The sequence below is a fragment of the Mustela putorius genome, unplaced genomic scaffold (assembly GCF_011764305.1).
Source record: "Mustela putorius furo isolate JIRA1106 unplaced genomic scaffold, ASM1176430v1.1 tig00004007_pilon_pilon_pilon, whole genome shotgun sequence".
Taxonomy (NCBI): Eukaryota; Metazoa; Chordata; class Mammalia; order Carnivora; family Mustelidae; genus Mustela; species Mustela putorius.
The window spans coordinates 1561690-1575703 of NW_025422145.1; the positions used below are offsets into that span (position 1 = coordinate 1561690).

General features: G+C 38.5%; 1 protein-coding gene across 1 annotated transcript in view; it reads left to right on the top strand.

Annotated features, from left to right (window-relative positions):
• Positions 1–14014, top strand: part of SMG1 (SMG1 nonsense mediated mRNA decay associated PI3K related kinase) — a 106226-nt gene that overhangs the window by 66870 nt on the left and 25342 nt on the right. The window contains 16 exon segments of the mRNA XM_004750311.3: positions 47–295; positions 613–897; positions 2082–2226; positions 2359–2497; positions 3666–3896; positions 4000–4177; positions 4707–4868; positions 5433–5650; positions 5954–6108; positions 7612–7834; positions 9905–10151; positions 10536–10765; positions 12561–12809; positions 13303–13441; positions 13528–13637; positions 13761–13979. Coding sequence (XP_004750368.2) covers positions 47–295; positions 613–897; positions 2082–2226; positions 2359–2497; positions 3666–3896; positions 4000–4177; positions 4707–4868; positions 5433–5650; positions 5954–6108; positions 7612–7834; positions 9905–10151; positions 10536–10765; positions 12561–12809; positions 13303–13441; positions 13528–13637; positions 13761–13979 — 3179 coding nt within the window.

Here is a 14014-nt window from a genome sequence, read left to right on the forward strand (position 1 = left end):
TTAGAGCAGTCAAGGACTAATGCAACTTTTTTTTCCCCCCCTCCAGAACAAACCGTTCCAATTAGAAGCCATCTCATGGAATTAGGTCTAACAGCAGCAAAATTTGCTAGAAAACGAGGCAATGTGTCACTTGCAACAAGACTGCTGGCACAGTGTAGTGAGGTTCAGCCCGGAAAGACTACTACTGCACAGGATTTAGTCCAGCATTTTAAAAAACTATCAACTCAAGGTCAAGTGGATGAAAAATGGGGGCCTGAACTTGATATCGAAAAAACCAAATTGCTATATACAGCAGGTTAGTAAAATGAACTGTGCTTAATGTATGACTAAAATGAAGATCCTATGTATGAAATATGTATGATGTAAGGCAATAAAAGATTATATTTTTCAGCTGTGGCAGAATATTTGGATCTTGAATAGTAAATTACTTGTAATCAATTTATAACCTTTGTAATTTGGTGCTTTAGAAAAAGGTGATTTTGTTATAGTATATCAAAGTAATGCTCCTAGAGATCATTGATTACCACTGAATTTACAATGTTACTTTACCCTGAAATACTGTTAATAATTTGCAGATAAGGCTTCTAAGGGCTGGTTTTTGGTTTTCTGTAGGTCAGTCAACACATGCAATGGAAATGTTGAGTTCTTGTGCCATATCTTTCTGCAAATCTGCCAAAGCTGAATATGCAGTTGCCAAGTCAATCCTCACACTGGCTAAATGGATCCAGGCAGAATGGAAAGAAATTTCAGGACAGCTGAAACAGGTTTACAGAGCTCAGCAACAGCAGAACTTCACAGGCCTTTCTACTCTGTCTAAAAACATACTTGCCTTAATAGAACTGCCATCTGTTAATACCATGGAAGAAGAGTATCCTCGGATTGAGAGCGAATCTACAGGTAGGAGTTCTTTATTTTATTAGCTTTAACATACCAGCTTTAGAAGTTACTTCTCCATTATTTTAAAGTTTATAATATTATGCTGGCCGTAATTTCCCACAAAAATTGTTTGCATGGAAATTTAATGTATTATACTGTCTGGAAGTAACTAAAACACATTTGTTTAGTGTCTAATGCCACTGTGGAAGTCACCTAACTACTCCACAGGCTTTTCCCAAGCCACAGTGCTTTTATGGACTTAGATGTTTTTGCCGGCAAAAAAGTCTGACTGCAGATACTTGAGTTCCTCCTCACACTTGAAAGAGCCGGAAAGGTACCACAGTAGTTGCCTGGGGTCTCCTTGGCTGGTAGAGCACAGAAACTCAAGCAAAGATGAAAGTTTCACATTCCGACGCTGGTGGCAGTAATAGAAAAGTACTTGACAAATAGGGTAATTCATTCAGTGTGAGTGTCTGTTCTGTTCAGGTTTTACAGAGTGGGACATAGGTAACCTCTTTGCTGATGAGAATGTACTTTGATTTTGGTTTTTATGAAGCCTAGGATTCTAATTACTTAGGTTGGTCTTATAATATTTTATAAAATTATAATTATAATTATTTTATAATTATAATCTATGTAATTCAAAGTCTTGATATTCATAAGGGGTGTGTCCTGTGATTATTATAAATCTTATATTGGCAAATGGCATTATAGCAGGTGGTTTCTTCACTCCTAAACTGTGAATAAAGATATTTACTTCATGAATTTCTGACTGAGTGAGATTGTATAGTGATCACCTATGTATTATTTTTGCCAGAATGTTCAGGCTTAACCTAATCACAAGGAACGAGCCAGTCATAACTAGAATTTAAGACGTTGTACAACACATGTGATGCCTGAACTGTTTTATATAAGGTTCAGTGTCATGAAAGATATTTATGTGGTTTACATGGTGATAATTTAAGCTGCCTTGCGAAGCTGAGTGATGATTTCAATATATTAGCCTTTGAGGAAAGCATAATAAAGATGTGTTCTTGGATCAAATTTTGTACTGTAATATTCTGGGACTTAGAGATAGCTTACAGACAATAAAATTCTAAAATGTTCGTAGGAATGCCGTTTGAAATTTATGAATGTAACATTGCTGAGTCCTTTCGTTTTTCTTTCTTTCTTTCTTTCTTTCTTTTTTCCCCCCATTATGGCAGTGCATATTGGAGTTGGAGAACCTGACTTCATTTTGGGACAGTTGTATCACCTCTCTTCAGTACAGGCACCTGAAGTAGCCAAATCCTGGGCAGCACTGGCTAGTTGGGCATATAGGTGGGGCAGAAAGGTGGTTGATAATGCTAGGTATGTATGTTGAAATGTGTAATTTATTTAATACATTGCAAGATAGAGATTTGAAATGTCTGCTGACATGTTTTGGTAGCTTCACATGACAAGTGTTGGTAGCTGGAACCAGTGACTTGTTTATTTTTATAGTCAGGGAGAAGGTGTTCGTCTGCTGCCTAGAGAAAAATCTGAAGTTCAGAATCTGCTTCCAGACACTATAACTGAAGAAGAAAAAGAGAGAATATTTGGTATTCTTGGACAGGCTGTGTGTCGTCCAGCGGGGATTCAGGCAAGGAAAACATCATATAGTGTTTGGGAGAATTGGTGTCAAGATCACTTTTTTTAATTCATTGATTTTGGGGACACCTGGGTGGCTTAGTCAGTTGGGCATCTGCCTTATGCTCAGGTCATGATCCTTGGTTCCTGGAATCGAGTCGCACATCAGGCTCCTTGTTCAGCAGGGAGCCCACTTCTCCCTGTGCCTGCCACTCCCCCTGCTTGTTCTCTCTCTCTCTGACAAATAAATCAACTCTTTCAAAAAAAATTACTGATTTTGAAGAGGCTGATCACATATACTTGATTACATGTTGAATGGAGGTTAGGCAGGTACTGTTACAAATCAAAACTTTGAGTTTTAAGATGAAAGTGAGTTATGATACTTTTCTAAGGAGAATGTATACCTTGAGAAATCTTTTCCTTAAGGTCCTGTTAAAATAGGTGAAATTTATTTTATGTGAATTAAATTTCTCTTTTAATTATTGTTTTGATCAGAAATTAGGTTCTTAACACTAGCTTGGGACCTTTTAAAGCACATTTGTGCCTGAATACCACCCCAAGTACTCTGAGTGTGGACGTGGGTGTATGTATTTAAGCTTACTAGCTGATTCTAATTCATAGCCAGAGTTGAAAACTGGTAGACTAAATGAGCTGTAGGATTTATTCTCTCTCAGGTCAAAGTTCTGTTAATTCTAGAATGTTAGAGCTATTGAGATTTTAAGTAGACTTTAAAAGCTTGGATTTTATTTCGTAGGCTAAACTGTACTGACTCCTCTTGCTCTAGACCAGCATGTATCAGTGTCCTCCAGAGCTGGCGTTGTGTATGTGCCCCTTACTGTAAAGAGAGTAAAGGCTGTTGGGAGTGAATTTGGTATACATTCAAGTCTCAAGCTTTTGAACAGATTACATTTAATGTTCTGCAGGCAGAATACTGTATTGTAACTTAGAAGCGTTTAAAGTACCAAAAAGCAAAGTCTGAAATCCTTCATTAGCTACTTTAGTAAATATATCTTACAGAGGAGCATAATGACATTAATTTAGGGTGTGTGAAACTAAATGAAATAATTTAATTTTTCATAAGCAAGAAAAATGCTTTCATAGGATAGGAAAGTCACGTACACCCTCCCCCCCTTTCTGTTTGCTTTTAAAAAGGTAGCATTTTATGCCCAAATTTTCTTCAGGATGAAGATATAACGCTTCAGATAACAGAAGGTGAAGATAATGAGGAAGATGACATGGTTGATGTTATCTGGCGTCAGTTAATTTCAAGCTGCCCGTGGCTTTCAGAACTTGATGAAAGTGCAACAGAAGGAGTTATCAAAGTATGGAGAAAGGTTGTAGATAGAATCTTCAGCCTATACAAGCTGTCTTGCAGCGCCTATTTTACTTTCCTTAAACTTAATGCTGGTCAGGTAGGTAGCATGACATTGGGGTCTAAGAGGATGTATTTGACATTTCCTTCCTAGCAGATGAAAACAGTATTCTTATTTCTGCCTTTCACCTTCCCCCCCTTAGATTCCTTTAGATGAAGATGACCCCAGGCTACATTTGAATCACAGAGCAGAGCAGAGCACTGATGATGTGATTGTGATGGCCACACTGCGCTTGCTCAGGTTGCTCGTGAAGCATGCCGGCGAGCTCAGGCAGTATCTGGAACATGGCTTGGAAACAACACCTACTGCTCCGTGGAGAGGTAATGGTCTGAATAAAAGGTTTCAGGAACAATTATTTCTGGGTAGGATACATAAGACAATTTTTTAAAAATTGCAGTTTCTTTATGTTTATTATTTTAATGTGTTACAGAGCACCTACATTAGTTGATAGGACACCAGGAACTGCACATTACATTCTCTCCTCTCCTACCTTTCAGAGAACTAGAAGGTTGACAGGAGTGTTAATGGATACAAAATGAATTTTGGAGACAGTGGTGAAAATAAGTTTCAAAAATTGTAGTATGCCCTTTGTTAAAAATTATCTCTGTCTTTACAGGCATTCATAGAAAATACAGTTTGCCAGAACATTGTTGAATTGCTCTGCATTTTGATTATAGCTCTGTACCCTAACCAGACTTGCAAATCAAGAACTATTGTTAGGGTTCTTTGTTATCACAGGGAGAAATTTGAGGCTCTTAGAACTGATTCTGACACACATCAGGTTTTATGCTTTTGCATCTACTGTGTTGACAGTTTTTAATAACTTTATCCTTCTTTCTTATCCTGAAGGAATTATCCCACAGCTCTTCTCACGCTTAAACCATCCCGAAGTCTATGTGCGCCAGAGTATTTGTAACCTTCTCTGCCGAGTGGCTCAAGATTCCCCACATCTCATATTGTACCCTGCAATAGTGGGTACCATATCACTTAGTACTGAGTCACAGGCTTCAGGTATGGAATATTAAAATACTGCTACGTTAAGTATAAACTATTCTGCAGATAATGTCTGTTAGGTAAAAATTTTTTTCAGCTTTCTGTTACAGAGTTGATGGAGTTTTTGGTTTTTTCAGTAATAATAATTGTCATTTATTGAGGTAATTACTGCTGTGTCCAGGACTAGGGCATGTGCTTTACACATGCTCTTCATGTTCACAGTAACCCATTTGGGCTTAGAGAAACTGTGCCAGTGTGCTCAGGTTCACCGAGGAGCTGAGTAAATGGTAGATAAGGATGAAACCAAGCGTTAGGTTCGGACTGCGAGAAGACGCTTTCTTAATTTGTTGAGAATTGTTATTTATTTATTTTTCATTATCGTCCATTTGCTTATAATAGAAATGTAAAAGCTTACCTGTGGCAAGGGAAATGTCCATGAGGTTTGGTTAATTCAGTGCATGAAAAGCAAATTAGTTAAGTGAGTGCTCTGGAGTTGAATAGATAACCAATGTTTTCCTTAACTCAACATACGCACACAGGGGAAACATCCAAAGCCTACCTAATTCTTCCATTTTCTTATAGGAAATAAGTTTTCCTCTGCAATTCCAACTTTGCTTGGCAATATTCAAGGAGAAGAGTTGCTGGTTTCTGAATGTGAGGGAGGGAGCCCTCCTGCTTCTCAGGATAGCAATAAGGATGAACCTAAAAGTGGATTAAATGAAGACCAAGCCATGATGCAGGATTGCTACAGCAAAATTGTGGATAAGCTGTCCTCTGCAAACCCCACTATGGTGTTACAGGTATAAAGCACAATTTATAAGCTTTTAAGCAATTTTTATTACATTTCTCCCTCCCCTAAAAAACAACCTAAACAAAACATGGAAATGATACCTGAAGAACAAAAAAGGCTTTTAGAATAATTGAAATTGGCTTTACAATGCAGGATTGGTTTTATAAATGTGTATTTATAGAATCACTAGTCAAGGTTCTCTGATCGTATAATGAACAAAAGTTGCACACACGGAACATGTAATTTCTAGTGTTGGCAAGACTGCTGGATATGAACTTGTAGATGAGCATATCTGGATGTGCTGTTTGTGCAGGTTCAGATGCTTGTGGCAGAGCTGCGCAGGGTCACTGTCCTCTGGGATGAGCTCTGGCTGGGAGTTCTGTTACAGCAACACATGTATGTCCTGAGACGGATCCAGCAGCTGGAAGATGAGGTGAAGAGAGTCCAGAACAACAATACCTTACGCAAGTATGTCTTCGTACACTTCTATTCTGAAGATGAAGCTGCCCCCAAACCCCTTTATAATGTAAAATATACAAAACACAAAATTTCTTATTTTAACCAATTTTAAGTTCAGTCGCAATTTGACTACTCTGAGTACCCCATGTAAGTGGAGTCAAAGGTATTTGTCCCTTTGTGTCTGGCCTGTTTCACTTAGCATGTTTTGAAGGTTCGTGCATGTTGTAACACATATGACAATTTCCTCCCTTTTAGCACTGAGTGATACTCCATTGTATGCGTATTCCACCTTCTGTTTAGCAGTTGTCTGTCGATGGACATTGGGTTCCTCTTACCTTTTGGCTACTGAGAACGGTGTTTCTGTGAACATGAGTGTACAAGTGTCTGTTTGACCCCCTGTTTTCAATTATTTTGTATATGATCCAGTGGATTTGCCTGGATCATATTGTTACTCTGTTGTTAACTTGGAGGAACAACCAAACAGTTTCCTGCACCAGTTTACGTTCCCACCAAAAATGCATGAGTGTTCCAGTTTCTCCATATCCTTGCCAATATTTACTTATTTATTTTTTAATATAGTAGCCATCCTAATGGATGCAAAGTGGTATCTCATTGTGGTTTTGACTTGCATTTCTCTAATGACATGTTGAGCTTCTTCTTTTGTGCCTTTTGATCATGGGAATATTTTCTTATATGAAATGTCTATTCAAGTCTTTTCCCCATATTTGAATTGGGTTGTTTGGAGGTTTCGTTGTTGTTGATTTAGGAGTTTGCTCTGTATTCTGGATATTAACCCCTTTTTCAGATAAATGATTTGCAAATATTTTTTCCCATTTTGTGCATTCTTTTAACTCTCTTAATAATGTCTTTTTTTTTTTTTTAAGATTTTATTTACTTATTTGACAGAGAGAGAGATATCACAAGTAGGCAGAGAGGCAGGCAGAGAGAGAGGATGAAGCAGGCTCCCTGCTGAGCAGAGAGCCCAACATCGAACTTGATCCTAGGATCATGACCTTAGCTAAAGGCAGAGGCTTAACCCACTGATCCACCCAGGCCCCTAATAGTGTTTTCTGTTGCATGGAAGTGGAGTTTGATATATTAACCCCATTTTTCTGTACTTTTTCTTTTATTGCCCATGCTTTGTGCCATATCCAAGAAGTCCTTGCCAAATCCAGTGTCCAGAAGCATTTCCCATACTTTTTTTCTGAGAGTCTTAGGTCTTAAGGTCTTTGATCCATTTGGGGTTACTGTTTTTTTACATAATAGTGTAAAGAAGGTAAGGGTCTGACTTCATTCTTTTGTGAGTGGATATCCAGTTTTCCCAGTGCCACGTGTTTAAAAGCTGCCTTTTTGTGGGCTGGACATCACTCAAGCGCCCCTATAATGCTGTGTTTATAAGTTATTGTGCTAATACTTTATTTATTTTAGCTTATTCTTTTATACTGTTTATTTAACAGTAGATGCATTTAAACTGTTCCATGTTTGTAAAACTCTTTATGTCTTCCTGGTCAGGGAAGAGAAAATTGCAATCATGCGGGAAAAGCACACAGCTTTGATGAAGCCCATTGTGTTTGCTTTGGAGCATGTAAGGAGCATCACTGCAGCCCCTGCAGAAACTCCTCATGAAAAGTGGTTTCAGGATAACTATGGGGAAGCAATTGAAAATGCTCTTGAAAAGCTGAAGACACCGTCAAATCCTGCAAAGCCTGGAAGCAGCTGGATTCCATTTAAAGAGGTACAGAAAAATCTCAAGAATGCCACTAAAATGGGAAATTCCGTTTGAAATACAAAATTCAAATATGGGGACTCTCCTTACTTGCAATGTGAGAGATTTTGTAGGTCCATGGAAGGCAGCTTATGACCAATTTCTAAGGAATGTGGGGAAAGGTATTTTCTTCATTTTGAGAATTTGGGAGCAAATGGGCCTGGGGGAGCAAACTTTTATGTATAGAGGGTTCACACTAGGGAAGGATATACTGTAAGAAAGTCGTTAATGAAGGGGTCTGGCCTTGACCTAAATATTGATGACTTGCTTTATTACCTTTATAAAAGATTATAAAATTTGATCTTGTACCTATGTAGCCTTTCTTAGGGATTCTGACAGACCAAATAGTCACATATAACAGCATCAATATTTATAAGTAACTGAAAAATCAGTTCCCCATAGGCTGATTGGCATGATTAGTCAGTGGGATGATTAGCATATTCGAATATTTGAGAATCCTTGTCTTTTTTTTTTTTCCTTGAGATTTGTTTTATTAGAGAGAGATACACAGCACTAGAAAGAGCAAGCAAGTAGGAGTAGGGGGCAGAGGGAGTAGGAGAAGCAGGCTCCTGATGGAGCAGAGAGCACAATGTATGGACTTGATCCTAGGATCCTAGGATTCTGACCTGCGAAGGCTGACACTTAGCCCACTGAGCCACCCAGGCACCTGAGAATCCTTACCTTTTATGTTTTGGGCCCCTTAGTCTGTATTTACTTTGGTTTTTATCTGGTATAGCAACAGCACCATTATTTTTAGGGAGCCTATTTATTACCTTGTAGCTTTTTCTTATTTTATCCTTTCTTTCTCTATCCCTTAACTTTGTTGCTCCTGATTTCCTTACTTTAGCAATGAGAAAACTATTAAAAGGTATGGTGTAGAAACAAAGAGGACATCTGACTTTAGTAAATGCAATCTAGGGAAACTAGAATACTAAATTCATAGTAAATAGCTAGAAGCACAAGACTAGAACCCTAATGTGAAGGATGAAGTTTATTATAGGAGACCTAGCCAAAACTTGTTTGCTTGCATTCCAAGAGCAGTTTCTTGCTTGTTTGTCTCCTTTTCAATAAACTAAGGAAACCAGAAGAAGAGGTAAGAAAAAGAAGTACTTAAAAAAAAAAGTTATTTATTGATGTGTTTTTAAGGGATGTATTGTTTAGTTTCTGCCTGTTTTTAAACTTCATATAAATGAGATCATATATATACACATAGGTCTATATGTGTATTTATATGTGTGTGTATATATATATCTTTATTACATAATGGGTGGGTCAGCATTTGGTTTTTATGATTCATCCATATTTTGTATACAGCTGAACATGGAAAGATGCTACAGTTTGTCCATTGTGTCCTATCCGTGAATACTTGGAGTGTGTCCAGTTGTCTTTTTCCTTTTATGGAGCAAAGCTCACTGAGGATTGATAAAACATTTTTCACATGAGAGTGGAGCTCAGAATTAATTCTGGTGCACATTATTAAGTTAGCTGCAAGTGGGGATACAAACTATACATGTGATTTACTCCCTATTTGTAATTAGAAGGGGTTCTAGTGTTAATTCTGCATACTTCAAATGGTCAGAACTCTAAATTGTTACCAGCTTTTCAAGTGGCTACTAAGGGTGTGTCTACTTGACACCCAGAAGCTGTCAGTTTTATCTTTTGCTCTATTTTAAGAACTTAATTGATTTGTCTTGGCATTGATAAAACGTAGCTTAACGTGGGAAATTAGCTTGCTACCAGCCCTGAATTTCGTGATCACAGCAGTGCTTTCCTTCCATCTGTTATGATTGCATCGGTTGTTTAGACAGAGAAAAAGAGCTAAGTCTGAACAAAGTAGGAATCACCTAGATCATATTAGCACACCAGTTATTTCCTCTCTCGGGATGGCCCACGTATGTAGCATGAAATTAAATGTAGGAACTACAATATGCGGTATCTGTATTGGTATTTTAAGTTTATTTTTATGCCAAATTGAATGTGGAAGAATGTAAGTGTTGTGGTGATAATGTAAACCTGTTTTCCCCCATCTTATAAATATAGATAATGCTGAGTTTGCAACAGAGAGCACAGAAACGTGCAAGTTATATCTTGCGTCTGGAAGAAATCAGCCCATGGCTGGCTGCCATGACAAACACTGAAATTGCTCTTCCTGGAGAAGTGTCAGCCAGAGACACTGTCACAATCCACAGTGTGGGCGGAACCATCACCATCTTACCTACCAAAACCAAGCCAAAGAAACTTCTCTTTCTAGGGTCAGATGGCAAGAGCTATCCTTATCTTTTCAAAGGTAGGATTTAAAAGAAGAGCCTTAATTTGATTATGAATGTTTTGTGTATGAGAGGTTGGTTCCAGGTGAATAGCCTGGATTATCTTGTATCTTTCCTGATTTTTGAATGGAAGTGGTTAGAGGCTATGTAATAAGATTTTCTATTCCTTATCTTCTCTTTGCTTAAGAGCCTATATAAGCAAAACTGACGTACAGCTAATAAAGCTGGCGTCTAATACCTTGTGACTGAATGGAATGTTCTCTCATGCTCCCGTTATGCTTCCTTGGCTCTCAGTTCTTGACTGCTGCTGTTATTGAGAGGAAACAACAAGGGTGATATATTTGTAACCCCATTCCCACACCATTTGGTCACCACTCTAACTACTTTAAATTTTGTTTGCATAGGATTAGAAGATTTACATCTGGATGAGAGAATAATGCAATTCCTGTCTATTGTGAATACCATGTTTGCTACAATTAATCGCCAGGAAACACCCCGTTTCCATGCCCGACACTATTCTGTAACGCCACTAGGAACACGATCAGGACTAATCCAGTGGGTGGATGGAGCCACACCCTTATTTGGTCTTTACAAACGATGGCAACAACGGGAAGCTGCCCTACAAGCACAGAAGGTTGATAAATTCAGATATACGTGTACTTTTATTTGAATTTCCAGAAGAACATATATTAACCTCTTTCTTGTTCTATGAAATACTCATATGTATTCTGTACTTGAGCATTTTGGTAAATTTATAAATGTTCTAAGAACAGACTTTTGAAATACCTAGGAAAGTGTTTCCGAGGCATATTTAAATAACGTTTTAAGAGGCGGAAATGGTAAAAAAAAAAAAAAAAAAAAAAAGAGGTGGAAATGGTGACATTTGGTTAATCTTATTCTAGACAAATACAGGAGGAGCAGGTAGGGTGGTATTGTGGTGGTTAATCAGCAAGCTGATATTTCGCATCTTAGTGATTTTTTTATTGGGCTTACTAGGGGTCTTTTTATTTTTTAAAGATTGTATTTATTTGAGAGAGAACAAATGGGAGAGAATGAATGGGGGGGAGACATGGAGGAGAGGCAGAAGGGAGGCCATGTGGGGCTCCATCATAGAACCACAGCACCACAGGATCTCGGGATCAGGAGCCAAGAAGAAGGCAGACACTTAATTGAGCCACCCAATGCCCCAGGGTCTTCTAAATTAAATTTACAGATAAGAGAGCTTTGACAACCAGTTTCTTTTAAGTTTGTAAAAAAGAGACAACCTTATATTATAATTGCTGTGATGTCATATTTGGTGCCTGTGAAATTTATGATTTTGATTTAGACTAGGGATTTAATTTAGAATTCATTCTAGCTAAACATCTGGGTGCTTAGTATATATGCCAGGAATAGTACTAAGTGCTATGGAAATAAAGATACGTTTTTTTTTTTTTTTTTTTTTTTAAAGATTTTATTTATTTATTTGTCAGAGAGAAAGCGAGCGAGATCGAGCACAGGCAGACAGAGTGGAAGGCAGAGTCAGAGGGAGAAGCAGGCTCCCTGCGGAGCAAGGAGCCCGATGTGGGACTTGATCCCAGGACGCTGGGATCATGACCTGGGCCGAAGGCAGCTGCTTAACCAACTGAGCCACCCAGGCGTCCCTAAAGATAAGTTTTAATACAGTCTCAACCTCAGAAGTCCATAGCTAGCCAAAATAATTAATGAGGATAGGTATGGGAAGGAACAGGAGTTTGAAAGGAGTCAAATTTAAAAAATAAGCACAGGAGACTGCAGAACAGTTACTGAGCATTAAATGAGAGATGGGAATTAGAGAGGAGCTATATAAATTTTTCTCTGAAAACTGTTAATTTTATGTTGATGATTGAGTCATACCAGTGAAGAATGAAATTTGTGCATAAATGATAAATTTTTAGTAGAATTATGTGTTATAAAGAAGAACGTAAATGTCGAGTTTGAATTGAAGCTCAAGAAAATAGAACAGTAGACCACATTTTCAATAAAGTGGTAGTACTTAATTAAGAGAAAGGTTGTAAGAAAGATGCATAGTCCAGAAGAATTATCTATTTGGTCTGTGCAGTTTGCCTGGGAAGGTGGAGAATACCATTCAAAAACCAGTTTTTAAAGGCGCCTCGGCTGTTCAGTCTTTAATGTCTGCCTTTTGCTCAGGTCATGGTCCCAGGATCCTGAGATCCAGTGCCACATTGGACTCCCTGCTCGGTGGGGAGTCTTATTTCTCCCTCTGCCTCCCCTTCCCCCCCAAACTCATGCTCTCTCTCTCACTCTGTCTCTCAAAAATAAATAAATAAAATCTTAAAAAAAGAAAACCACACACACAGTTTTTTAAATATTACTTTATAGTCAGAGTAATCTTTTTATATTTATATTTAAATAAAGTTGATGTTTTTCTTAAAAAAATTCTTTTTAAGGCCCAAGATTCTTACCAGACTCCTCAGAATCCTGGAATTGTACCTCGTCCTAGTGAACTTTATTATAGTAAAATTGGCCCCGCTTTAAAAGCAGTTGGACTTAGTCTGGATGTGTCCCGACGGGATTGGCCTCTTCATGTAATGAAGGCGGTATTAGAAGAGTTAATGGAGGCCACTCCCCCAAATCTCCTTGCTAAAGAACTTTGGTCATCTTGCACCACACCTGATGAATGGTGGAGAGTCACACAGGTATGTGTTTTGTTCTGGGCTATGATGAGTATTCCTGTTCCTTTTCTCTGCTTCTTTTCTAATCTCTGTTGTTCACCTTCCTCCTCTTCCCCTTCGTCTCACTGCAGACTTGGTAGTTCTTACTTCAAGTCTTAAATTATGTTTATTTTCTAAGTCATGGCCATGACTGTGTGAGGACAGAACAGAGGGGATTATGGATGAAATGAAGAGTAAAAGCTTGAGAAAGGAAAAACTAGGGTGGCTGAAAATAGTTGGTGTTGTTTTTTATTAAATCCAGTATTCAAATACTAAGTAGAACCAACAGGTACCACAGTGTTGTTGCTGCTCAGTACAAAGCCTCTGGGACCAATTGCAGCATGCCTGAGGAGTGCTATTTAGAAACAAGTGGGATTATGGAATTTTGTAAATTTTAGAGCATCAAGTCCAAGTTGGAAGGAAATTTGCTGATGGTGTTACAACTTGCTCTCCTCACCCCCTCTCCCCTCTTGTTTAGTCTTATGCCAGATCTACTGCAGTCATGTCTATGGTCGGATACATAATTGGCCTGGGAGATAGACATCTGGATAATGTTCTCATTGATATGACGACTGGAGAGGTGGTTCACATAGATTACAATGTTTGCTTTGAAAAAGGTAAAATTAAATTGGACTTTTACATTTATGTGAGGGTCACATATTTTTGATGAAAGGACAAAAATATAACAGTTTCTCTTTTCAAGGTAAAAGCCTTAGAGTTCCTGAGAAAGTACCTTTTCGAATGACACAGAATATTGAAACTGCCCTGGGTGTAACTGGAGTAGAAGGTGTTTTTAGGCTTTCATGCGAGCAGGTATGCTCTTTCTCTTAGACCTCTTAATGTACCTGTTAAATTAACAAATCCCGTGGAATGAAAAATGACATTTGAGCAAGGAAACTTGTGGCAAAACCTGATTTAAAACACCTCTGAAAACAGGTTCTACACATCATGCGGCGTGGCAGAGAGACTCTGCTGACATTGCTGGAGGCCTTCGTGTATGACCCCCTGGTGGACTGGACAGCTGGGGGCGAGGCGGGGTTTGCCGGCGCTGTCTACGGTGGAGGGGGCCAGCAGGCTGAGAGCAAGCAGAGCAAGAGAGAGATGGAGCGAGAGATCACCCGCAGCCTCTTTTCTTCCAGAGTAGCTGAAATTAAGGTGAAGGCAATGATAAGTGGTCACCATCTTTTTAC